The sequence below is a fragment of the Cordyceps fumosorosea genome (assembly GCF_001636725.1).
Source record: "Cordyceps fumosorosea ARSEF 2679 chromosome Unknown scaffold_9, whole genome shotgun sequence".
In the NCBI taxonomy this organism is placed as follows: domain Eukaryota; kingdom Fungi; phylum Ascomycota; class Sordariomycetes; order Hypocreales; family Cordycipitaceae; genus Cordyceps; species Cordyceps fumosorosea.
This window is the reverse complement of record NW_017387309.1, coordinates 268,788-291,195: the sequence shown is the minus strand read 5'-3', so window position 1 is coordinate 291,195 and position 22,408 is coordinate 268,788. Positions and strand designations below refer to the sequence as shown.

At 56.4% G+C, this 22,408-nt stretch overlaps 8 protein-coding genes across 8 annotated transcripts; 3 read left to right on the top strand and 5 right to left on the bottom strand.

Annotated features, from left to right (window-relative positions):
* Window positions 1–207: 207 nt before the first annotated feature.
* ISF_04273 (hypothetical protein) lies at window positions 208–1,686 on the bottom strand (the record flags this gene model as incomplete). The annotated part of the gene is made up of 1 exon (XM_018847879.1): window positions 208–1,686. The coding sequence occupies one exon, from the start codon at window positions 1,684–1,686 to the stop codon at window positions 208–210; it is 1,479 nt and encodes a 492-aa protein (XP_018704835.1).
* An 856-nt stretch (window positions 1,687–2,542) lies between these two features.
* On the top strand, window positions 2,543–3,676 carry ISF_04272 (C-3 sterol dehydrogenase/C-4 decarboxylase family protein; the record flags this gene model as incomplete). Its single annotated transcript, XM_018847878.1, has 1 exon — window positions 2,543–3,676. The coding sequence occupies one exon, from the start codon at window positions 2,543–2,545 to the stop codon at window positions 3,674–3,676; it is 1,134 nt and encodes a 377-aa protein (XP_018704834.1).
* A 1,084-nt stretch (window positions 3,677–4,760) lies between these two features.
* ISF_04271 (Rho GTPase-activating protein domain protein) lies at window positions 4,761–8,380 on the bottom strand (the record flags this gene model as incomplete). Its single annotated transcript, XM_018847877.1, has 3 exons — window positions 4,761–7,159; window positions 7,208–7,904; window positions 8,015–8,380. The coding sequence occupies 3 exons, from the start codon at window positions 8,378–8,380 to the stop codon at window positions 4,761–4,763; spliced, it is 3,462 nt and encodes a 1,153-aa protein (XP_018704833.1).
* A 1,966-nt stretch (window positions 8,381–10,346) lies between these two features.
* On the bottom strand, window positions 10,347–11,979 carry ISF_04270 (integral membrane protein; the record flags this gene model as incomplete). Its single annotated transcript, XM_018847876.1, has 2 exons — window positions 10,347–11,525; window positions 11,575–11,979. 2 exons carry the CDS (start codon window positions 11,977–11,979, stop codon window positions 10,347–10,349), a joined length of 1,584 nt encoding a protein of 527 aa, XP_018704832.1.
* A 1,078-nt stretch (window positions 11,980–13,057) lies between these two features.
* On the bottom strand, window positions 13,058–14,008 carry ISF_04269 (hypothetical protein; the record flags this gene model as incomplete). The annotated part of the gene is made up of 1 exon (XM_018847875.1): window positions 13,058–14,008. The coding sequence occupies one exon, from the start codon at window positions 14,006–14,008 to the stop codon at window positions 13,058–13,060; it is 951 nt and encodes a 316-aa protein (XP_018704831.1).
* A 2,949-nt stretch (window positions 14,009–16,957) lies between these two features.
* Window positions 16,958–18,498, top strand: ISF_04268 (Major facilitator superfamily transporter; the record flags this gene model as incomplete). The annotated part of the gene is made up of 3 exons (XM_018847874.1): window positions 16,958–17,153; window positions 17,224–17,406; window positions 17,492–18,498. The coding sequence occupies 3 exons, from the start codon at window positions 16,958–16,960 to the stop codon at window positions 18,496–18,498; spliced, it is 1,386 nt and encodes a 461-aa protein (XP_018704830.1).
* Window positions 18,499–19,442: 944 nt separating this feature from the next.
* ISF_04267 (hypothetical protein) lies at window positions 19,443–20,162 on the top strand (the record flags this gene model as incomplete). Its single annotated transcript, XM_018847873.1, has 1 exon — window positions 19,443–20,162. One exon carries the CDS (start codon window positions 19,443–19,445, stop codon window positions 20,160–20,162), a length of 720 nt encoding a protein of 239 aa, XP_018704829.1.
* A 376-nt stretch (window positions 20,163–20,538) lies between these two features.
* On the bottom strand, window positions 20,539–22,280 carry ISF_04266 (ubiquitin-conjugating enzyme E2Z; the record flags this gene model as incomplete). Its single annotated transcript, XM_018847872.1, has 9 exons — window positions 20,539–20,554; window positions 20,607–21,466; window positions 21,513–21,681; window positions 21,728–21,739; window positions 21,787–21,883; window positions 21,932–21,953; window positions 22,006–22,100; window positions 22,163–22,196; window positions 22,251–22,280. 9 exons carry the CDS (start codon window positions 22,278–22,280, stop codon window positions 20,539–20,541), a joined length of 1,335 nt encoding a protein of 444 aa, XP_018704828.1.
* Window positions 22,281–22,408: the final 128 nt, after the last annotated feature.

The window sequence follows — 22,408 nt, the reverse complement described above, 5'->3', positions numbered from 1 at the left end:
GATGGGGAGGAATACTAGATGCTCTGAGACCATGAGCAATTCTGAGAATAGACTAAAAATAACCAATGCCACCAGAGATAAACGAAGAAGGCGCCAAGAGAGAGAAACGCTGAGCAACAGAAACACCGGAAATCACCCATGAACCCCGGTCAAGGTGTATGTGAAAACCCGAAATGAAGAAAGGAGAAGAGCCCCGGAACTTGGGTCCTATGGTAAGACCTCCATGGCCACCGCGCCGTCGGCATCGATCCACTGGGCGCCCGTCGTCTTGATGTGCCGGCCACTAGCCAGGTAGAGCAGGAGGTACGTGTGCTTCGCGACGTGCGCCCAGCCATAGAGCTTGATATGGCGACCGTCGGCGGAACGGCGGCACCAGACGCCCCAGCCGGCGAGGCCGCTGCGGACGTAGCCGGCGAGGAAGGCCCAGGCATCGGCGCGCTGGGCGGGCGGCCAGGTGCGGCAGTCGACGCTCCAGTGGCCGCGCTCGAGCGGTGCGAGGGGCCCGGCGGCACGCCGGAGGGTCGGGCGGTAGCGCGAGCCGAGGTCGTGCGCGAGCTTGCCGAGCTTGGCGGAGACGAGGCTCGAGAGGTCCAGGCGGTCGACGCTGACGGGTGGCGAGGCCGGGCGCGCGGAGAGGGAGGACGAGAACGAGGAGGAGCGGGGCGATAGATGCGTGGAGGGGATCTGTGAAAGGACGTCGTGGGGGAGTGGTGAGGAGGAGAACCGCGCGCGCCGGTGACGGTGTGGCTGGTTGGTGTTGTCGCTGGCGCTGCGGAGGGGATGTACGGTGCCGGCGCCGCTGTCCTGGGCGACTTGTCGGGGACGTTTGGATGGGAGCGGATCGGTCTCGGCCCGGGGAAGGGCGGCAACTGGGGAGGCGCTGCTACCGGAAATGCTGCTGGATATGTGTGTGACATCCAGTGCAGAGGTGTCATGTATATCGTCATTTCTGACTGCCCTGCGCTTTCGCGAGGACTCTGATATGAGAGGTGTGGCGGGAATAGTGGGCTGGCGCTGCTCCCTGTTTCCTTGGGTGCCACTTGGGTTGGAGAGAGGGTCTGAGGAAGATATGCCAATGACAGTGGCTGGCACCTCCGTCTTGAGATTGTCTGGCTCGCCGACACTTGATAGCGTAGGCGACGACAGTAGTGGTGGTGCTGTGGGGGTTGGTGTCGGCTGCCGGCCGCCCATGTACCGCTGCAGAACACGCGTGGGAGTGATGTTGAACATGTCGCAGTCCGGCATCGGGTATGAGTCCGAAATCTGGCTAGGCAGCTGGCATACAGCCGCCGTAGGCGTAGTGACATTGTCATCCGGCAGCACCACCTGCTCCGGAGGCGGCCGTGGCGTGACGGGACGGCGTGGTTGTGCCGCGAGGAGACACGGCGAGGACCTGTTATCCAGAGCTTCCTTAAAGCTCAGTTCCTGCGAGTCGGAGCAGAACGACTGTAGCACGGCCTCGCCAAAGTCATCCCCCTCATCGAGCTGACATTGCCGCGAGGGAGGCGGTTGTTGGTGCCGCTGGTGTATCTCTGGCGAGCTGGGGATGGTGACCAGGGTGCGGCTGCCCGGTGCAAAGGACAGGTATGCCTTGGCGAGGCGGCGGTAGGCGGCATCATCGGCGACGCGACTGGGCGCGGTGACGTGGACTAGGATCTCGACGTCGCCGGAGGACTGGCTTGCCATGGTGTAGCGAGATTGCGGGACGACGACGGCAGTGATGGGCGAGCTGCGAGATTCATGGCGAACGAGAGGGGAAAGAAATGAATAGTAGGTTTTGGGTAGGAGCACTGCTGGGCGGAAATGGGTTGGGCGCCACCAGCAAAGCGTGGTTTGGTGGTGTAACTCTCTGTTCTGGCGCGTGCGTGATGGCGGTACTTATACTCGGGCTTCGTTTGCGGGTGACGGACAGGCAGCAGGTCCCAGCGGAGGAAGCTCCGTGTTGGCCTGGCGCGGTGGACGAGGGGGAAGCTATTCGTAGCCTCGTGATGTTCGAGGGCAAGGCTGACGCGCAGGGGTACGAATACGGCCTTGTCAAGGATCTGTCAAGGATGCATGGCGAGGCTGATAGTTCACGACCAGAGGTTAGTTAGGGTTGAAGAGTTGAAGTGCAGTTTGTGGATGCTGCCCAGGCAGCCAGCGACGGGCAACAGCGGGGCCAAGAAGGAAGCCATGGAACCTGGGATTTAAAGAGGATGAAGGTTTGCTGAATGAACAAGACTAAAAAAGCTAGAAAGTGGCCGGAAAGCAGAATGATGTAGAATAGTTGAATATTGTGTCCAGATAATGATATAATTATAAAACCCGGGCAATGCCCCTCCGCGATTTGCTGCCCCTCCTCATCCGCACATCACATCTGCACATTACAGATTACAGTGGAGCGCCAGCTGCAGACCCCCTATAAACCACCGCAACTACAGTCAGTAACCCGAAACTCCGTCACCGCCAAGACGCAACAAAAAAGAGAGATAACCCCTTTCCAACCTCTCAACCTTCAACCTCCCCCCCCCTCCTCCTTCTCCCAACAACAACAACGACCGTCATGTCCGCCCGAACCGCCGCCCCCAAGGGCGACCTCGGCAAGGTCCTCGTCGTCGGCGGCAACGGCTTCCTCGGCCACCACATCGTCAACCAGGCCCTCGACGACTGGCACTGCCGCCACGTCGTCTCCGTCGACCTGCGCTGCGACCGCCACCGCCGACCCGACGCCACCTACCACGAGTGCGACATCACCGACGGCCCCAAGCTCGCCGCCCTCTTCGAGTCCCTCCGGCCCGACGTCGTCATCCACACGGCCTCCCCCGTCGCCAGCGACAACGCCGTCCACCGCGAGCTCTTCCGCCGCGTCAACGTCGACGGCACCGCCAGCGTCGTCGCCGCCTGCCGCGCCGCCCGCGTCAAGGCCCTCGTCTACACCTCCTCCGCCAGCGTCGTCAGCGACTTCCAGTCCGACCTGCGCAACGCCGACGAGCGCTGGCCCGTCATCCGCGGCGCCCAGCAGCCCGAGTACTACTCGGAGACGAAAGCCGCCGCGGAGGAGCTCGTCACCGCCGCCAACCGTGTGGGTCAGGATGGCAAGTTGGGAACGCTGCTCACGACGTCGATCCGGCCGGCCGGCATCTTTGGCGAGGGCGACGTGCAGGCGCTCGCAGGCCTGCTCGGCGCCTACCGCACCGGCAAGTCGCGCGTGCAGCTCGGCGACAACGACAACATCTTTGACTTCACCTACGTCGGCAACGTCGCGCACGCGCACCTGCTCGCCGCGCGGCTGCTGCTCGCCACCGCCGCCGCCGGCACCACGCCGCTCGACCACGAGCGCGTCGACGGCGAGACCTTCTTCGTTACCAACGACGAGCCCGTGTACTTTTGGGACTTTGCGCGCTCCGTCTGGCGCGCCGCCGGCAACCCGGACGGCACCGAGGGCGTCTGGCGCATCCCCCGCGACCTCTCGCTCCTCCTCGGCATGGCCAGCGAGATCTTTAGCTCGATTACGCGGCGCAAACCCACGTTCACGAAGCAGCGCGCGGTGCTGTCCACGATGACGAGGTACTACAACATCGCCAAGGCCAGGAGCGTGCTTGGCTACGAGCCCCAGTGGTCCCTGCAGGAGGGCGTCGACCGCGGCGTCAAGTGGTTCCTGGAGAATGAAAAGGCCGAGAAGGCGGCGAAGGCATAGATGGGAAGGCGGAGTGTCGTGGGAAACGTTTGAATGGAGCCGTGTGTCTGAAAAGTGCTTTCAACATGCATCATGTATAGATCTATCTAATTAATACAACTGTAGTATAAAGACTTCTTCATACTTGAATGCCGTTTACCAGCTCACAGGGGCTTGTTCGCCGAGATCCCGCTCTAGAGTTGCAGTAGTCACTTGCCGTGTTTGGGAAAAGTTGATCTATTCCCATCCAGTGCCTCAACGTCCAAGGGGAGTGCCTGCAGAAGCAGCTTCACAAATCCCCCACCAACATCAACCGAACCCACAACGAAAATAGTAGAATAACCCACCTACCAGAGGAAAGAAACATGCAATGACAGTAGAGGTAGGCATAAGCGAAACCAACACCCGAGTAGAAAATAAACCCATCAGTAAAAGCTAAACAAGGAACGAAAGATTTAGTTCTGCATGGCTATGCTAATAGTCTTGCCTTTCAAATACATCAATAAAAGATCAATCCCTTTTGCTTTTCTGTAAGCCGACCACCCAGAAGAGAAGGAAGAGAAAGGAAACGAAGGAGAATAAACGAAGGAATAAATCGGCGGGAATCTAGTTTTGATACCACTTCTGGCCAAAATGTAGCCATCCTTCACCATTTTGGGTGAGCCTTCCAGGGCATAATGAGAAAAAAAAAGGAAAGAAGAAAAAAATCCTCTCACTGACTCCTTCACGCCGCCTGCGCCTCTCCATCACCACCAAAAACACCAATGTGCATAAACGCACCATTACATGAAAGCTAGGCTCGACAAATAGCATCCATCGGGTCTGCAGCAGCCTGCAGAAAATCGCGCGAGCCTGGTTGCTCGCTGTCGGTATCCTTCCATGCCGTGACTGACCCTTTATCGTCAGACGATCACCTCTTCATCTGGTCGAGCCCGCCTTCCAGCATGCCATAAACGCCTGGGCTAATGCAATACCATTCCAACTCCCACGGTTCCCTGCAAAGCATGGGCGCTAAAAACATTGTCAAATGCGCAATAAAACCAAATCTCAAAGATCGACGCTTTAGAAAGTTGCCATTCGAATCTCTCCATCTGCGCTTTTGAGCTCAGAAATTGTTCCCAACGCCAAGTCCACCTGGGTGTTGCTGTTGCTGCTGCCAGCCCGAGTTGCGCCACTCGTGCGGATTATGCTCCGTCTGCGTGAGGTGGCCCTCGGAGCGGTTGTAGTTACTATGCTGGTATGGTGATGGGTCGTCTGGGTTACGCCATTTTGCCGACGGTGTGCCCTGGTTCGACTGTGCATAGTGCGGTGCATCCTGTACGGGCCGTACTGTACGCTCGCCTTGCCACAGTGACGGGTCGGTCTCTACTCTCTTGGGTGGGGAGCGGCTGGAGAGGTCTGGGCGGTTGTAGACCTCCGTGATTTCGGCGGCAGGAATCTGTCCGCGGCGGTCCTGGAATCTCTTCAGGATCTCCTTGGACGTGATCTCGGTGCTGCTGCTGAAGAGGTACGGATCGTTGAGCAGAGTAAGAAGATCATCCGGAACCTGACACATCTCCTCAATATGGGCGATGAGGATTTCGACGGCGTCAATAACATAGATGGCCTCGCTGTCCAGCGCGGGTGCCTTGGCAGCGTTGGTCAGAATGTTAGGCGCAATGACGGTGGCAAGGTTGCGGACGTCCATCTTGGAGCCATTCTCCTCGTCCAGTTGATGGAAAGTGCCGGCCCACTTAAGAAACGTAAACAAGATCTCCAGACAATCACGGTGGCTCTTGGGTAGCAAGCAGCACACCAGGTGCAGACACTGCTTGCGCTTGGCGAGATCGGGGATCTTGGCAGCGCTTATCCACAGGCGATAGAGTTTGTGTGTCATCAGCGGATCCGGAAGATCACGAAGGTATCGTTTCAGGATAGCAGCTAGCTGGATTACCGGCTGTTCCATAAAGTTGATCTGATCACAGCCTTCATTGTTGACACGATCAACCATTTCTTGCTGCTTCTTGATGTTTCCGTTCTTTCGGAAGACACCCTCCACAGAGAGATCCATCTGGCGCATGGATGAAATAATGTCGTCGATGATGGCAGGAATACGCAAGGTACCAGGTCCGACGCCGTCAGTTGATTCGGCGCCGTCTCGCTCAATGATAACCTCAAGAGGCACCCCAAATACACCCTTCTTCTTCACGTTCTTGGTCTTGTCGTTCTTGAAAGCCTTGCCCAGGTTCTTCCAAAAGGTAGGCTGCTTCCTTGATTCGATAAAGGACAACAGCTCATCCAGGCTAAATTCTGGCTCAAGCATTGGTTGCATCGTAAGTACAGCCAAATGCCGAACGTTGAAGTATTCCAGAGCAGAGAGTTCCGGGAAGAATTTACGGACCAGTCTTGTCTGGAGCGGGTCAGGAGCACGCACATCCTGGCTCTGCCCGGCGGACAAAGCTCTCTGGTGACGCGCCGCAATTCCAATGTCACCCAGGGGGGGTCGTCGGGACTCCTGGGCCAACTCCCGTTGCTGCTGCTCCTTCGATTGCTCAACGGCCACGATACGGGGGATGTCGTCGAGAGTGATGGCGTCATTCTGACCAAACATCATATCCGTAGAGTTTTGGGGCGCATGCTTGCCCTCACCCTGAGCAGGCGACTCAGCGCGTGGGCCACGCCCGTCGGTGTCCATGACTCTTGACGTACGGGCATGTCGAACGCTGGATGAAAGATGACGATCGAGGCGCGTGCTCCTAAGACGGCGAACCTCGTTCAAAGTGTTTTCATATGTCGACTCTCGGTGATGCTCTCTATCTCCCGTCGCGGAATACGACTTTGATCGATTGTCGGCACCAAGGCTGGGGCGATCAAGACCAAGTCCATTGGCAGGCTTCTCGCCCGGAGGGTATGGGATCGTGCCATTGCTTCGAAGGATATCCAACAGTCGCGCAAGTGCAACTTTGAGCAGGAATACATATTGCTGCAGCTTTGAGACATGCTCAAGGCGAAGGGATGTGTCTGGGTGCTGAGGGGGCGTGCAGTTGGTGCATGAAATTTTGCGGTCAGATGGGGTAAAGGCTGCTTCTGCGAGGGCACGGCCAAGTTCACGACCGCATCTGGAGCATCGGAGGCAGGCTATATGCCATCTGTAATCGCCACTAGTCGCGCATTCGTCCTCGACGGACCGTCTGCAGACACCACAGTGGTCAGAGTCCTTTGCGGCGAGACGGCCGTCAATCATGCTCGCTGTCTCATCATTTTTGAAAGATTCAAAATCGTTGAGATCATCAAGGAATTGATGAAGGCCGTCACTATCTTGCATCTCACGTTCAAACCGTAAGGCGCCCTGTAGACATATGCGAATCAAAAGCTTCAGGTAGTGTGCCAGACCGGTCACAAGAGAGAGAAGTTCCTGGGTCACACCGAGCTTACGCGCATCGGAGTCTTGCGCTTTCGACAGAAGGGAGAAGAAGGACACGATTTTCTTGCAAAGTAGCTTTGCTTCACGCCCATAGGACATGCCTAGTACGATTAGCATGTGAGTATCTCACCAAGTTGAACATGACTCACCCTTTTCGGACTTTTGGGTGACTAGTTGATCCAATCTGTCGGCTGAACGGAAGAGAATCTCAACATGCCAAATGAAGCGTTTAGCCACAAGCACACCATCAACATAAGATCCGTTGCTGACATGAAGCAACATGTCTGAGATGCAGGCTGCAGACGATTCCTCAAACGTCGACAAGACGCTCCATATCCGATACACTTTATCTTCCATGCGCTCTTCATCGACGCGAATCAATTCTCTAGCAGTAGGATCGGCCAGGTCGAGAGGCGGCTCAGGATCGTCTGAAGGCTGGCCAAGACGGACATTCCAGAACTTGTGGATCATATAGCATTCGGGGTGCCAGTGTTGGTTCTGCCCATTCCGGAAAATCTCGACAAACTGCTTGAGAATGGCAGTCTGGCAACCATTGCATCGTTGAGCGAATCTTGTGGAGTAATGGTAGTGGCAGTAGACGTTGCCGTCATGTTCATAGTAGCTGTCTTGGGCGCCGAATACGGTGTCGCACATGGAGCAGGTAAAGTGATCGACGTGATATTTGCGGTCCAGAGCCGTTATGTATGAACCGCGTAGGGCGCCGCCACACTGAAAACAAAGGAGGCCAAGTCGTCTAAAGTAGTCGGTTTCGCAGAGGGGGTATTGACCCTCGCCGTTCTCGTCGTCGGCAGGAAAGAATTTTGAGGCAACAATTTCACCGCAATCCTAGGCGCGGTTGGTTAGTTGAGTGCAGGCGTGGTGGTTGTGAGCAGAGGGGCGGTTCGCGAGCGCGTTGGCGCCAACGCGGGGATTGGCTGAGGCTAAAAGCAACATACTCTACATTTGAAGCAATCAAGATGAAAGGTGCCGTCGAGAGCACGAACAAACTGGCCAGTCAAGGGCTCGCCACACTTTTTGCAGGTACGGACCTGGCCGCTGGCAGAACGACCGCTTCTCTGGCGCGACCTGTTTCTCTCGCTGCTTTTGCGAGGAGGCTCATCGTGCCAGGGGGCGCCAGCAGGAAGCGAACCAGGTAGCGAGGTAGGGCCCGGGTTGGAATTTGTTAGCCTTAGGTTATGGCTGCTGTCGGGGGTCTGTCGGCCGGTATTCTGCCAGGATCTGTCGCCAGCATCGCAAGCGGGTTGGTTGTTGTCGCTATGGGTCAGGTCGAAGGGCAACCCATTAGAGGAGTCGGGTGCCATGTTGACTGGCATCCGAACGCAGCGGTACTAGGAAGCGCCACGTCCAGAGATGCGACCGGTAGTCGTTAAAAAACAAGAAAGTCGTCGTATTTTCACTTTTTGCTTCTCCCTCGTCGGTTCAGCGCGAAAGCGGTTCGAGATTAGTGCAGAGAGGGGTCAGTGACGAAGCGGTCTGCATCTGCTCGGCTTGCGGGAGCCGGGTAGAAGAAATAGGGAAGATGTTGGTAGTGAATGTCAATTGCGAATATTGGGAGAGTATCGTCGACGAGGGCAACAAATCGAAATGTTGGCTGGGCGAATGGGGGGATAAGGAAACAAATCAACAAAGGTAGGGAAAGTAAAAAAACGAGGTCGCTGGAAGGTTTGCGCGGGCTTTGGCGGTTCGCGTGACGAAGGAACAACGAACGCGGCGGATATCGTTGGCGGCGCCGCGGCGCCTTGGAGACTGGGGTGATGATTAATGAATAGTGCGGGAGCGAGAGTGCAAATGGGCGAGGATGCCTTTGTGCAGGAATCGGCGGGATTGAAACATGTAAACCGGGAGGGAGAGGAAAAGAGGTGGTGGATGATGGGGTCAAGAATTCAAGGCTGGGCAGGCTGGGAGAGGAGGAGAGGAGGGGGGTGCAGGGCGCTGTACTGGGCGCTGTACTGGGCACTTGGTGGTGAGTGTTCAGTGGTGAGTGTGCTAAAAGGCAGTTCTAGAGGGGAGATGAGGGAGGGAGTTGGTGCAGGTATTTGGTGGTGGTAAGGTGCCAGTGGTGGCTTGACAGAGGGGATGGATGTGATGTGATGTGGCAGCCACTTGCGCACCAGCCACAAGCTTGGGTTGGTTAGAACGAGGTTATTATTAGGAGATGGGTAGTGCTTGACGGGAGTGCCTGGAGGCAGATGTAATTTCCAGGTAATCTATCTGAAGGAAACCCAGCCTTGAGAACCTAGACCAAGTTAGTGGAAGGGTCCGTTAGTCGCGGACGCAGGCAGCGGCGTGGAATTGAGTTGGCTGTCATCAAGTGGACGAGTCGGCACTTGTTATTATTCCTCGAATTATTATTAATATTAGTCCCTATTACCCACGCGTGTTGCCTGACAGAGAGAGGCGGACAAGAGCTACCGTCAGAGAATACGGGGCCCTCAACCAAGTTAGCAACCAGCCAGGTGGCTAGTCTGACGTAGTTGGTGGGTACAGGGGTGTAGAGGTACAGTACGTACATAGGTAGGCTGCCAGGTTTTCAGGATTGAGGTGGGTAGGAGAGATGTAGGTATAAGTGAGAGGGCAAAGGGGGAAAAGAAAAGACGAAGAAAAGATGTAAAAAGCTGATTCTGCTAAAGTTCTCTTATATCATTCTCTTAATTATTGGCGGTGGCGTGACTTCCGTCAGACAGCATTTTAAAGACGGGAGCCACTGGCGCCCCTCCCTTCCCGCAACCTGCCTGCGCCTTGCTGTTGGGTGGTACAGCTGGCAGGTACATACTATGTACAGTACATACATAGTTCGTTTATTAATAACCTTCGGAACCAAAAAGGACGTGTCCTGCGTTCGTTCTTTCTGCTCTCTGTTCTGGGCGGGCCGGGGAGCAACTGAGCCAACAGCTCCACGCTTCTCTTCCCTCTAAACCCTCTTCTTCCCCCATCTCTAGTCCAGACACGAAATCCACCGCGCTTCTTGTGAGTTTCATCTTCTCGTACATTTCCTAACTGAATTTAAAGTCCTACCAGCAGGGCAGTCTATACTAATTGTGCCGCCATTCTGCAAGTCCCTTATTAGATAGCAGCTGCTAACCCTCCGAAACCCCGCGCCAGTTACTGCTGTCCCACTCCGACGACTTCAAGACGCGCCCGCACACGTAATAATAAAAACAAAAACAAAGAGCCAAAGCAAAGAGAAAGAAACATTCGGCAGGCATGGGAAATTTTGTCATACTCAAATGGGGCTTGCTGCTCAACATTATCATTCACCATCCCGTTTCACGCCTTGTTCCTGAGCAGCTGCCGCAGCCGGGCCTCCATCTTGTCCCTGCCGGCCTCCGTCTCCCAAATATGCGGAGGGGCATCATCAACAATATCCCACCGGAGCAGCTCGTCCGTGAGACCGGTTAGGTCGCGCTGCTTGGCCTCCCAGTGCGGGTCGTCGCGGACGTGGCGGCCCGAGGTGACAACGACCAGTGGCACGCGACGATGCTGGATCTGACGCGCGGCGGCGACGTCGCGGCGCGTAAAAGACCCGAGCACCAGGCTCTCCTGCAGGCGCGCAAAGAGCGACTTGGCACCCTGGTGGGCGGCGCGGCCGTAGACGCGGTCGCCGCTGGTGCGTCCACGGAACAGCGCGCCGGGCAGCCTGTCGAGGCCGAGCGGGGACAGCACACCACGGAGCCAGAGGCCAAAGCCCCGCGTAGGCGAGGCGAGCGGGCCGAGGAGGTCCTCGTGCAGTGGGTCGACGAGGAGGATACCGCGGACGGCGCTGCCGTGGCGTGCGGAGAAGACGCGTGAGTAGAGCGACCCGATGCCCGCAGAGGCGAGCACCCACGGCCCACGCTCGCCGGCTGCGGCGAGAGCCTCGCTGAGCGCGTCGACGGCGAAGCCAGCGGACAGCGGCGACGGCGCGGCGTCGGACCACGCGAGGCCAGGGCGGTCCGCGAAACAGTACCGCGCGATGGAGCCAGCGTCGAGCGCGGCGTCGGCAAACTGCCACAGACCGTCCTCGACGGGCCTCTCACCGCCTTCGAACAGGACAGTTGGCTGCCGGTTGCCGCTACCATCGTGAGTTGTGGCATTGCCCCGGCAGTACACGTGGATGCGGTAGGTACCACCGTCGACCCGGTGGAGATCGCCGGGTGGCGCGAGCTTGGCGTCGAGGGCACGTAGGATGACGGTGAGGGCGATGAGCACGGCGGCGACGGCCATGAGGCCCGCGCCAATGCTGGAAAGTAGCACGGCGAGCCACTCGCCCAGGGTGCGGCGCGTCTCAGCGCGGCCCGTTAGGCGCTCCTCCTCCTCGGCCTTGCCCCATTGCACGGTGCGGTCAACGAGGATGGTCCAGAGGCTCATAAGCAGTGCCCAGACGACACTAACGACGCCAACCCAGCCCTCCTCGTAGCGGGTTTGTTTGACGGCGAGGATGATGATCATGTCGAGCATAAGGACAAACTGCTTCCAGTCAGTGTCTGCGTATGGAATCCCTGTGTATATGACTTACTGCCATGATAAGTGACAGCACCCGGAAAGCCCGTGACGGCACCTCGAAAAAGACGAGGGTCAGGAGCACGTCGGCGAGGGCGAGGCTGGCAAAGGCGTAGGCGTAGAAGCCGCCGCCGCGGACGTGGAAGCCCGGCAGCGTAGCAAAGGTGGACACGAGGACGAGCACCCACCAGAAAAAGGCGACCAGGGCGAGACTGACGGTGACCCAGCGCAGCAGCCGGATGCTCCAGAGGTTGTAGGGCGTGACGGCCGGGTCATCGGGGGTGAGCATGCCGCGGCTCGAGTCGACGCGATTGGGCAGCAGGCGGGTGTGCTCGTCGGGCGGCGGCATGGCGTTGACGTCGTCGTCGTCGTCGGCGCCGTTGCCGTGAGAGCGATCACCGCCCTTGGGGGACTGCGGCATGGTGAATTTTTGTATGGTAAGCTGGTATGGCAAAATGCTGGTACGAGTTGAAAAGCAATTTCTAAGTGTCTCCTCGATGTCGAGGATGATAGAGTCGAGCTATAGCATAAGCTTGAGGGTGTATATGTAAAGGAGTAAAAAATGCAACTATTCGAAAAACTAGACTCGAAAGAAATCAGTCGATTGGGCCATTAAGGTTCCCGTTGCAGCGCATGTATGAAATGCCGGTTACGGTATCCTGGGTTGCGTCCGATCGAGGTGCGCCGAAACAGGCATTGGCGCTGAAATGTAGACGTCATTCACCTGTAGTGGGGGCGCTGCACCGACTTGTCTTGAGAGAGAGACATTGTCTCGAGAATCTATCCCACGAAAATCGACCAAAATAAGATTTGATGGATTCTTGCTACCTCTTTTGTTTTCTTGGGGTCTGTGTTAAAAGTTTTTCGAGGCCCTCTGCCATGATCATGATCATGTGTAGACAGAATCTCTGTGCTTCAGTAACCTCAAAGTCCAATTGACGCCATCTCCAACTTGGTTCTCGGGAGCCAATCAATTTATAATGGGGCGATTGGGTTGCTAGCGCACCTGCTAACGGACCTCGCTCCCCTCCCTCTCTGCCTTGGTACTTGGATCAAGCAAACGACGGCTTCATGCAAGAGAGTCCGTGGCCTCGGGGTATGCCAAGAATATATTTTGCCAAGATATGCCACGATATGCCGCGAGTATCTTCCGCTCGCATTCCGCGATGGATTCAAGGGAAGCAAAAAAACCACATCGACATACACTCACGTCATACACCAATCATCGAAGGCACACTCCACGCCCATGGACACATGCCATGTCACCATGTATGCCGCTGCAACATTTGCATCAATCGATCAATACGAACTGCATCAAAATATATCGCTATGCTGGGTATCCAACCTAAAATACACGGCCAGGCTCAATCGGGCATCGTGGCGGCGCGCCTGCGCGTCACGCACACGTCGTCCAGCCCGCGCCACGACACCCTCATCAGTTTTGCCTCCACCCCTCCATCAACTGTCGACCTGATTTCACCTCCCCGGTTCTCGGCGCGCTAGTAGACCCGCCGCTGGATGAACACACGGGATGTCAACATGAACAATTTCTCAAAAAACACGACTGAAGCTTCATCTTCATTCCACGGAACCCCTTGCGCCTGCTTCTCCTCCATCGTCTTTCTCATCGACCCGGCGTCCTCTCCACCCCAGCGTATTATCTCCTCAATGCTCGGTACTGTCGGCAGGACTCCCGACGATGCTAGCACGGGGAACAATTTCTTGGTGAAATACTGCTGTATCATGTGTCGGGTCAGCACCTTCACCTCGGACTTGACAGAGCCCGAGGAGGAGGAGGAGGAGGAGGAGGAGGAGCCCGGAAACATCGGCTTTTTCGACCCCAGCTTACAATACCAATCCTCTATATCCCGTTCGGCCTTAATCAGTATACGGTCCCTCTGCTCCTCCAGCGCCCTTTCCAAATCCGTATTCGTCTTAGGGATGCTCGGCGCGCTCGCCGAGCCGTTGATTGACGAGCCGTTGGTTGCCAAGCCGCTGGTAAACGAGCCGCTGGTCGACGACAACGACGGCGTCGAGCCACGCTCACTGTTTGTCGCCGCCGCTCGTCGGCCTTGCTGCTCCTTGGCGAGTCGCTTCTCCGGCGTCGGCCCGGACGTGGACGTGGTCACGCCCGGCGGCACCTTGCCCAGCGGCAGGTGCATCTTGGCCGCGGCCGCCGGGTCCCGTGGGTCGACCTCGTGCTGCTGAAAGGCCTTTTGCTTGTGCTCCTTCAGAGCCTGCGCGGACGGCTCCTTGGTCGACACCCACTTCTTCACGACGCCCCGGAGCAGCTTGAACCGCTGCAGTACCGGTTTTTGGTTTAGGTCTGGTTTTTGGTCCAGGTCCGGCTTTTGGTCCAGGTCCGCGGTGCTGCTTGACGATTTGAACGCCTTGGCCCGATTCAGTGCTGGTCGTGCCCCCAGGACCGGGGAGTGACTCGGAGGGGACATGCCTTGTGATGCTATGTTGTCTTTTAGGGCTTCAGGTGCGTGGTTGTTGGTTTAAATCCGATGCGGGCGGCAAAAATAATGCAACGTATAAGTCGGAAGTTGGTGCGCGGAGTGTTGGTCGATGTGATCGACATGTAGACCTAGAAGTGATCGACAAAAGCCGCGATAAGTGCTGGTCGCGAGGCTGCGGCCCTGGTAAGCAAACTGTATCTTCGGGATCAAGATGACAAGACAGTCTGCAAAGTGCTTTGTAGAGAGGAAAGTGGCAACGAAACGAAGCGAGAAAGGAAAGGGGTTGCTTCGGAAGTAAAATATCAGACGAGGGGAGCGCCAACTACGACGAAGAGCGCCTGTATATGTCGCACCAAGTGCTGATAAAACAGTAGCCCGCAGCACCTAGAGGCACCAAGAGGCACCAAGAGGCACAGAGCGGTTCGCACAGACAGGCAGAGGGAAAGTCGGGCGATTTCTTGGGACAAGCGCTAATAACTGGTTAGTGCCGCCTGTTTTAGAAGCCGTCAGCGAATGTGCAATGGTGGGATGAAAGCTGAGAGCCCTGTCTGCACCTTGCTTTTCTTCGTTTGTGGGTGTTGCGGACTATTAACTGCCTACAGATCACCACGGAAGAAGACGCCGAAGACACGGGAGCCTTCCCTTATGTTCAAGACTTGGTAGGACTATCCGGCGCGTACAACGATACGCTCGTCCAACCATTCATTCACTAAATGCCGGGCCAGTCATTCGAGACGGACGAGAACGCACCATGCATGCATGCCATGCAAGTGTGATATACAGCCAAGAGGCGGAGGGTCCATGGAGTGAGGTTTGCAGCACATCAGCCGTCCAACCAGCAGCGTGCCGCTCACCCAAGGGCCTCTCCTCAATTTGAGCGTCAATAAATTATTAAAAAGAAAACAAGGTTCACGAAGGCCTGTTGTCCCTGCCGTGTTCCGTGCAGAAAATAACATGAGACCAACCCCCACAAAGAACGCGTGCGCCGTGCGTGCAGATGCTCAGAGCCCCAGCATCATTATCCTACCATGCGGCAACGGCAAGCTGCATGCATAAAGCAGAGCCGAATTACTGAATATTTTTTTTTTTTGCTGGAAAGCCTCGAAAAGGGGTTAGTTGCGTCTTGCAACGGTCTCGTCCCTCTTCGTGCCTGCCCAACAACGAGGGATGATGCGGGCAGTGGAAAAAAAAGAAAGCAAGGGTCGAGGAAAAAGAAAGGTGCGCTAATACAATGACTACCGAAATAGCCACCCTCTTCCCTCTTCGTATGTGATTCGACGCGACGCCAAGGAAAAAGAAAAACCTACGGGGAACATCCGTGCGTGCATCGGTCTATCGAACACAGAAATCATTACAGAAATCATGGGGCAAGTCCCATGCTTGACGTTTTGTACCTCTCGAGTTGCTTCCAAGACGAGAGCGTGGCGCCGAGAACACGGTCGCCTTGTGGAAGGCCAAGAGGCGTATTGTATGACAGGTAATCAATCCGTAGCCTGGTGTCTTCGTGGTGTATGCATGCCTACACTCTAACAAGTTGCTCAGCGTCTCATTCTAAGAAGCACGGAACGCCAAGAGCAAAATCCAATTCCGGGTTCGCAGACAAGTAGGCAATCATATGCACAACGCTTGTTCTGGTAGTTATAGCTCGTGCGGCTGTCAGTTGAAGGGTTGCCAAGCGCTCCCGGCGACGAGGGAAGGCTGGCGGTGGTAGACCAGGCACTTTAGAAATCAGGCACAGCTTTGTCTGAAACCATGCAGAAAATAGCTCATGAATAGCAGACATTTCAGCATGCGGTGTCCGAAACAGCAGAGTGAGAGAGTCATCGTCTCGAATCGCAATCGCAGCCTGCTGAGTGGTCGCCACTTGACCAGATATCAAGCCAGATTTGAGAGTAACACGACGCAAGGGAAGGGGAGCGCACAGCCAGTTTGCTTCTATTATCAACTACTACAACCCATTGAGCTTGAAACTCGTAACTTCAGGGTTTCATCTCGTTTATTACCCATTTGGAAGGGAAGCTTTGCACGCAAGCCAGTAACCACTGACAGCCCGAAATCGGGAGCCTTGCTTAGCGACCTCCCCTGAGAGGACGAACTGCCCTGTATTTTAATCTCTTCTCCTTATATCGACACGCTCCACAGGATCACAGCTAGCATCGGAAAGCCCTACTCGCCGGCTGATAGCGGTTCACGGCGTCAATCTCGCCGCGTCAAGAGGGACAACATAACCCGGCCGCAGGCCAACCAGGAGCCTTTGTCCGACTTCTCGGGATATGACCCCGGAAGATGACATCAATTCAATATTATCCGGGGTATTTTTACTTACTTTTTCAACTCGTAACATTTCTTACTTTAGTTGTCGGTTTGTTGGCATTCTCGGCTGCTTGTTACCCGGATGCCGAGGCACCAAATGGCAACAGCACTACCAATTCTTTTTCCATGGTGAACAAGATTATCAAGGTAGGTATTCAGAAGAGAGTAGCGGTGAATAAAAAATCCATTTCAATTCGGCCCAAACAAGGACATCCAGGCTGAAAGTTGGAGAACCCAAAGTTGCCTGCGGAAAGCGGCTTAAACTACGCCGTTGTGCGGCCCGGGCCACAACCTCCCCGCCATCGGGCTCACCTCCCGAAGCTACAACCCTGCAAGTTTGCTATACTCAAAACTGCCTCCAAAATTACCGATTAATCATGTATGCACGACTTTGCATGCGGCTCTTGCTTGTTGGGCGCCCAGGTTCCAGAACATCGCGGGCCCTTGCCCTTGGGGGGCGGCGAGCACATGCGCCGACCGCCGGAGAGCTAATGGCTTATATCAGAGCTTAAATCGTCTGCCCGGTTTTTTCATCTCTACTCAATCCACAAGGCATAATCGAAAGCCGAAATAATTTTTTTTTTTTTTTTTTTTTTTTACAAAGACGAAAAAGAAATTGTTTAAATGGACGATGTGCAATTGACTGAACGTCACCGGCCCGCGGCAACCGGCGGCTCGGCCGAGCCCGTGGCCGGTCACGAGATCCTTCTCGACGACACGGGCAGCCAAATCGAGCAGCCGCAGCTGGCGCCCGTCGACGGCGGCGTCGCGGCCTGGCGCGTCTTGCTGGCGGCCTTTATGTTTGAGGGCTGCCTTTGGGGTGAATGCCGCAGCTTCCTTCCTGCCCCTTTGCCCGCCCAAGACATGGGCTGACTTGACTATCGAAACAGGCTTCCCCATGTCGTACGGCGTCTTCCAGCAGTACTACTCGACCATCCCCGAGTTCGCCGGCAACCGGTACATTGGCGTCGTCGGCACCATCGCCTCGGGCGTCGGCTACCTCGGCGCGCCGCTCATGATGCTGCTCGTCCAGCGCTACCAGCGGTGGCTGCGGCCCATGATCTGGATCGGCTGTGAGCAAAAGCCCGTCCACCGTCCACCATACCCCTCTTCTCTCCCCTTGCCTCCGAAGCGCAATTTCCGCTGACCCGTGAAAAGGGCCCGTCTGCATCCTCAGCCTCGTCGCCGGCTCCTTCGCCACCACCCTCGAGGGCCTCATCCTCACCCAGGGCGTCGCCTACGGCCTCGGCTTCCTCGTCTTCTACTACCCGATCCTGCACATGGTCAGCGAGTACTGGGTCGCCCGCCGCGGCATGGCCTTTGGCATCCTCTGCGGCGCCTCCGGCATCTCCGGCGCCGCCATGCCCTTCGCCGTGCAGTCCCTGCTCTCCCGCTACGGCTACGCCGTCACCCTCCGCGCCGTCGCCGTCGCCCTCGTCGTCCTCACTGGGCCGCTGCTCCCCTTCCTCCGCGGCCGCCTGCCCCCCTCCGCATCCTCCGCGGCCGCCTCTGCCCCGATCGACTGGCGCTTCCTCCGCAGCGGCCTGTTCTGGACATACTCCCTGTCCAACCTCCTCCAGGGCTTCGGATACTTCTTCCCCGCGCTGTACCTGCCGTCGTACGCCGCGGCGCTGGGCATCGGCGAGCGCGCGGGCGCGCTGCTGCTCGCGGTCATGAGCGTGGCGCAGGTCTGCGGGCAGTTCGCGTTCGGCTGCCTGTCGGACCGCCGCCGGGTGTCGACCAGCGCGCTCGCGTCCACGGCCGTGGCGGTCGCGGCGGTCGCGTGCCTCGCCATGTGGCAGCCGGCCCGCTCGCTGGCGCCGCTGGTGTGCTTCGCCGTCGCCTACGGCTTCTTCGCCGCCGGATACACGGCCATGTGGGCGCGCATGAGCACCAGCGTCTGCCAGGGCCCCGACGGCTCCGCCTCCTCGTCCTCGTCCGCGGCGCCGATGGTCTACGGCCTGCTCAACTTTGGCAAGGGCCTCGGCAACGTCTTTGCCGGGCCCATCGGCGGAAACCTGGTTGCCAGGGCGGGAGGCCAGTTTGGCGGCGACGCCCTCGCGTACCGCTGGGTGGTGGTGTTTACGGGCATATGCATGCTGGCGAGCGCCGGTGCGATTGGGGCCAAGTATCTCAAGTCTGTGAGGGTTCTTTTCAGCGTGTAAGCTTTGGCTATGCTAGTTTTTGAACTTGGCGATACTTCGCTACTGCTGGTTTCTGGTACTGATTGATAAGACCATGATGTTATGAGGTGGCGTATTTTGATGATATTTTTATTTGGCAGACCTTAGATTGCATACATACAGTACGGAGCTTTAATGATGATAGAGATATGAACTACTCAGACAAGGTCGCAGTAAATTCGTCTCAGTGTTAATTGCGGTTTGAGTACTCACCAACAAGTTACCTCATTGCTTTGCGTGACCTCACTTGTTTGCTTCTTTGTTCTTGTCAACCTAATTAACCTCTGCTGTAGATCAGTTGTTTAAGTTGAATTTCCCTGCTTTTTTTCTTCTTCCCATCATTTCCACTTGGCCACTCTCATCATATTATTAGTCACTCATCATCACTTGACTTGATTAAATGCTAGTTGGCTCTAGCTCGCCCACCGTGCTGACTCGGCCCCTGAAATCAGCATAGTTATTCAATGAAAAATGGTACAAACCTGCATTGAAAAAAAAAAGCCACCGAAATTAGCATGATATTGACGATAAAGACCAATATACACGCCACCTAAAAGCCATGTGGCGGGGAGCCGGTTCCGTCATCGCCCCGCCCCGCCTAGCGCTGAAGCCTCTTTTCCAGTCATCAATCATCAAGAGCCAAACCTGGATCCTTCAAACCTCGACATTCCTGCAACGCCATCAACCACCGAGCGCAACCTTGTCCTAATCATCGCGCCCAGACCATTCCTGTGCCCAGAAACACGAAATCACCCACAACCACCAACGCGTCCCAACCACCAGGACAGCTTGTCCCTGCCCAAGCGCCCGCCGCTTGCGGCTCCCCGCCAAACCTTCCAACCCCGCCAACCTCTCAGCGCGACAACCAACCCACGATCCTCCCACGACGCGCACCGCGTCCCCTCCCTTTTTTTTTCTTTGCCACAATGCCCGCCCTCACAATATCAGCGAACACCAACAACAAGGGCCCCGTGGCCCCCCGCACAGCCGCGACGCCAACAGAACCGCCGCGCGCCGCCTCACCCGCCAACGGCCCTCCCATGTCGCCCATCACGCCTCCCCTCCGCGCCGCCCAACTCTCCTCCCCCGCGCCCCCCCTGACGCACACGACGCAGGAGACGCCCGCCGCCACGCTCCCGCTCGCGCCCGGCCCGCAACCCATCGACTTCGAGGGCAACCCGGACGCCATCGCGCTGCGCTCCGCCATCGCCGTGCTGCAAGTCCAGCGCGCGCGCGCCGCCGCCGACATGCGCGCCCTCAGCCGCGCCAAGGACGCGGCCGTCGACGACCCGGAGGCCTTTGTGCGGGACCTCGTCGCCGGCAAGGTCAACCACCACCACTCCGGGGAGGCGCAGGGTGACGGGGCGGTGTGGGCGACGCTGCCGAGGCCGCAAGAGGTGGTCAGGTGCCCGCCGATCAACTGGTCGCAGTACGCGGTGGTGGGCGAGTCGCTGGACAAGCTGCACGCGGAGCAGGTGGCGCGCCCGACGCAGGGGGGGCCGGCGGCGTACGTGCCGGGGCACGCGGGCATGTACGAGTTCAGGGGCGGGCACGGCCGGCAGGAGGCGTATCAGGGCGTGGCGGTGCCGTACAACCCGGTCAAGGACAGGGTGGACAGGAAAGCCACGAGCAAAGCAAGAAAGTAGACGCCCTTTTCTCCTGCATTGCTCTTTATTCTTCTTCTGCTTCTGCTTCTGCTTCTGCTTTTGGCGAGTTCAAAGTCATGTACGGTATGGCGTTAGGGATATTTGGCAATCAAACCAAGGATGCTATAAAAAATGGATGGCTCATTTAATTTCTCACTATTTTTCAACTAAAGTGCCCATTTGCATTCATCCTCGTGACCAAAAGTGACAGCCAAGATTATCAGCTGCCAAGTAGACCCCCAATAGTAAGTAAGCGCCATCCCGCCATTCTCGACCAAGCGACAAGAATGAATAAACTGAATGAGGTAGAGGGTCTACCTCCATATACTGACTGCCTCATCAGCTTGCTCAAGTCATTCGCCGTCTCTGTGGGTTGCTATTCAGGAAAGTCCCTGCAGACACGTCAGCGCAATGATCGTAGAACAATGACTGATAAACACCTACTCCATGCTATCTTGTACAGATCGACGCAGTCTTCGGTTATACTGCTTCTTCTCGTCGGGTACTTGGCTCCAATATAGCTTGGTCGCCTCAGGATGGACGGTTTTTCGCGGGTCGTACGCCGGCTCATCATCTTCGAGAGCCGCCACAATGGCCTCAATATGAGTGCGTACATCGGCCACTGCGCTGGTAGGTGGGTTATAGCAGTATGTGCCATCCGGTGCAATTTGATGGTGAAAGATCTTGGATTGGAAGATGACGCGTGGCTGCTCATTGGGGAATTGAGGGCTGAAGTGCAGCTTGATTCGAACGATGCCACCGTCGAACTTCGTCATAGGACGTCCAAAGTATGTTAAAATCCAGATAAAAGGGTTGTCGTTTTCCAGGGCCACACTATGGGGCACGTCTCCTCGTTTGAGATGGGCAACCATTCGGTCGAATTGATGTCCCAGGTTCACAGCTACAGTTGAGTCACTGAGTTTTGCAGCTAGGCCATCTGCGGCCCAGCAAGTAAGCTCCTGGTCAAGAGCCGCCTTGACATTCAAAAGGCGGCGTTCGAGCTGTGTGTAGTTGAAGCTGCCCTCCATGCAGTTGCTCCCCTTGTGTTCGAATGGCATCGACTGGAAGCGCGTACCATCCTTGGTCTCCGATTTACCGAGCCGAACAGCCGCCATATAAGACTCGAAATACCAGAGAAAGCGTCGCTTGAAGAGATCCTTGAACGGCTCGAACGCTACTGTCGCCTCATCGACATCCGAGTCATCGCTGAGCTTTGGTGGCAGGTTTCCAGTTCCATCTGACTTCAAGTTCAGATACTCCTCCAAGCGTTGAATGACGGAGATCCTTAAGGTTTCATGGCGAATCTATTCTGTTTAGAAGGATTATGGGGAACAGGAACAAGGCGCTTACCTTCTGAACATAAGCTTTTTGCCTCTGTTTATCCTCTGCATCGTTGGCTTTATCGTATCCAGGCTCATTTTCGTACGGATTTGCAGACATGAGGCTCTGGATCGATAACAGAACAGATTCCATACCCTGGGCAGATGACCATTGTTCGCCTCGTTCACCTCTCCAGGTCCTGAGAAAAGTTAGCTCAGCTCGCAGCGGCTCTTGTGGACGCGTACCCTAAGATGGATCTGCAACGGTTAGCAAAAGGCATTAATACGAATTCGGTCTTACACACAGGCAAACCTTTCCATTGGAATATATGTTCGGGTTGAAGCGACAGCGCCCACCATTCGTCGTAAGGCACTGCACTGATGGCGCGGTTGATGGGTAGGCTGTGGTAGGTTAGAATACTGCAGGCAGTGGGAACGGGCGGCACATACACTTGGGAATTTTGATGGCAAACTGTAATTGAGTGGTTAGATGGACTTTTTATTGGGGTGTAATGACGACTTACTTCGAAAAAGCCGAATTCGTATGGGGTTTCGTGAGGACCGATGATGAGCGCCTTTACATTACGCACATCGACATCGCGACAGGCAACGGCAATGGCTGAGAGTGGTTAGCTATGGCTGCGGTCTGCGACTCATGTAAATCGACATAGAAAGACGTACAGAGATCAGAAGACCGTTGCATGTCTGCCAGCTCCTAGAGAACCTCGAGTGTGAGCACTGTTTAACGGTGAAGGAGGGCTCGGCTCACCTTTGTGATGCGGATGATTGAGTGGTCCATTGTAGCGACCGTGGGGGTCAAAGGAGAGCAGGAGAGCCGATATCTATGCAGAGCCGTAGAAGCATAAATGACGAGGAAGCAGCAGGTTTCCTGACCCGGGGCGGTTCACAAACTCCAGGAACCTGTGC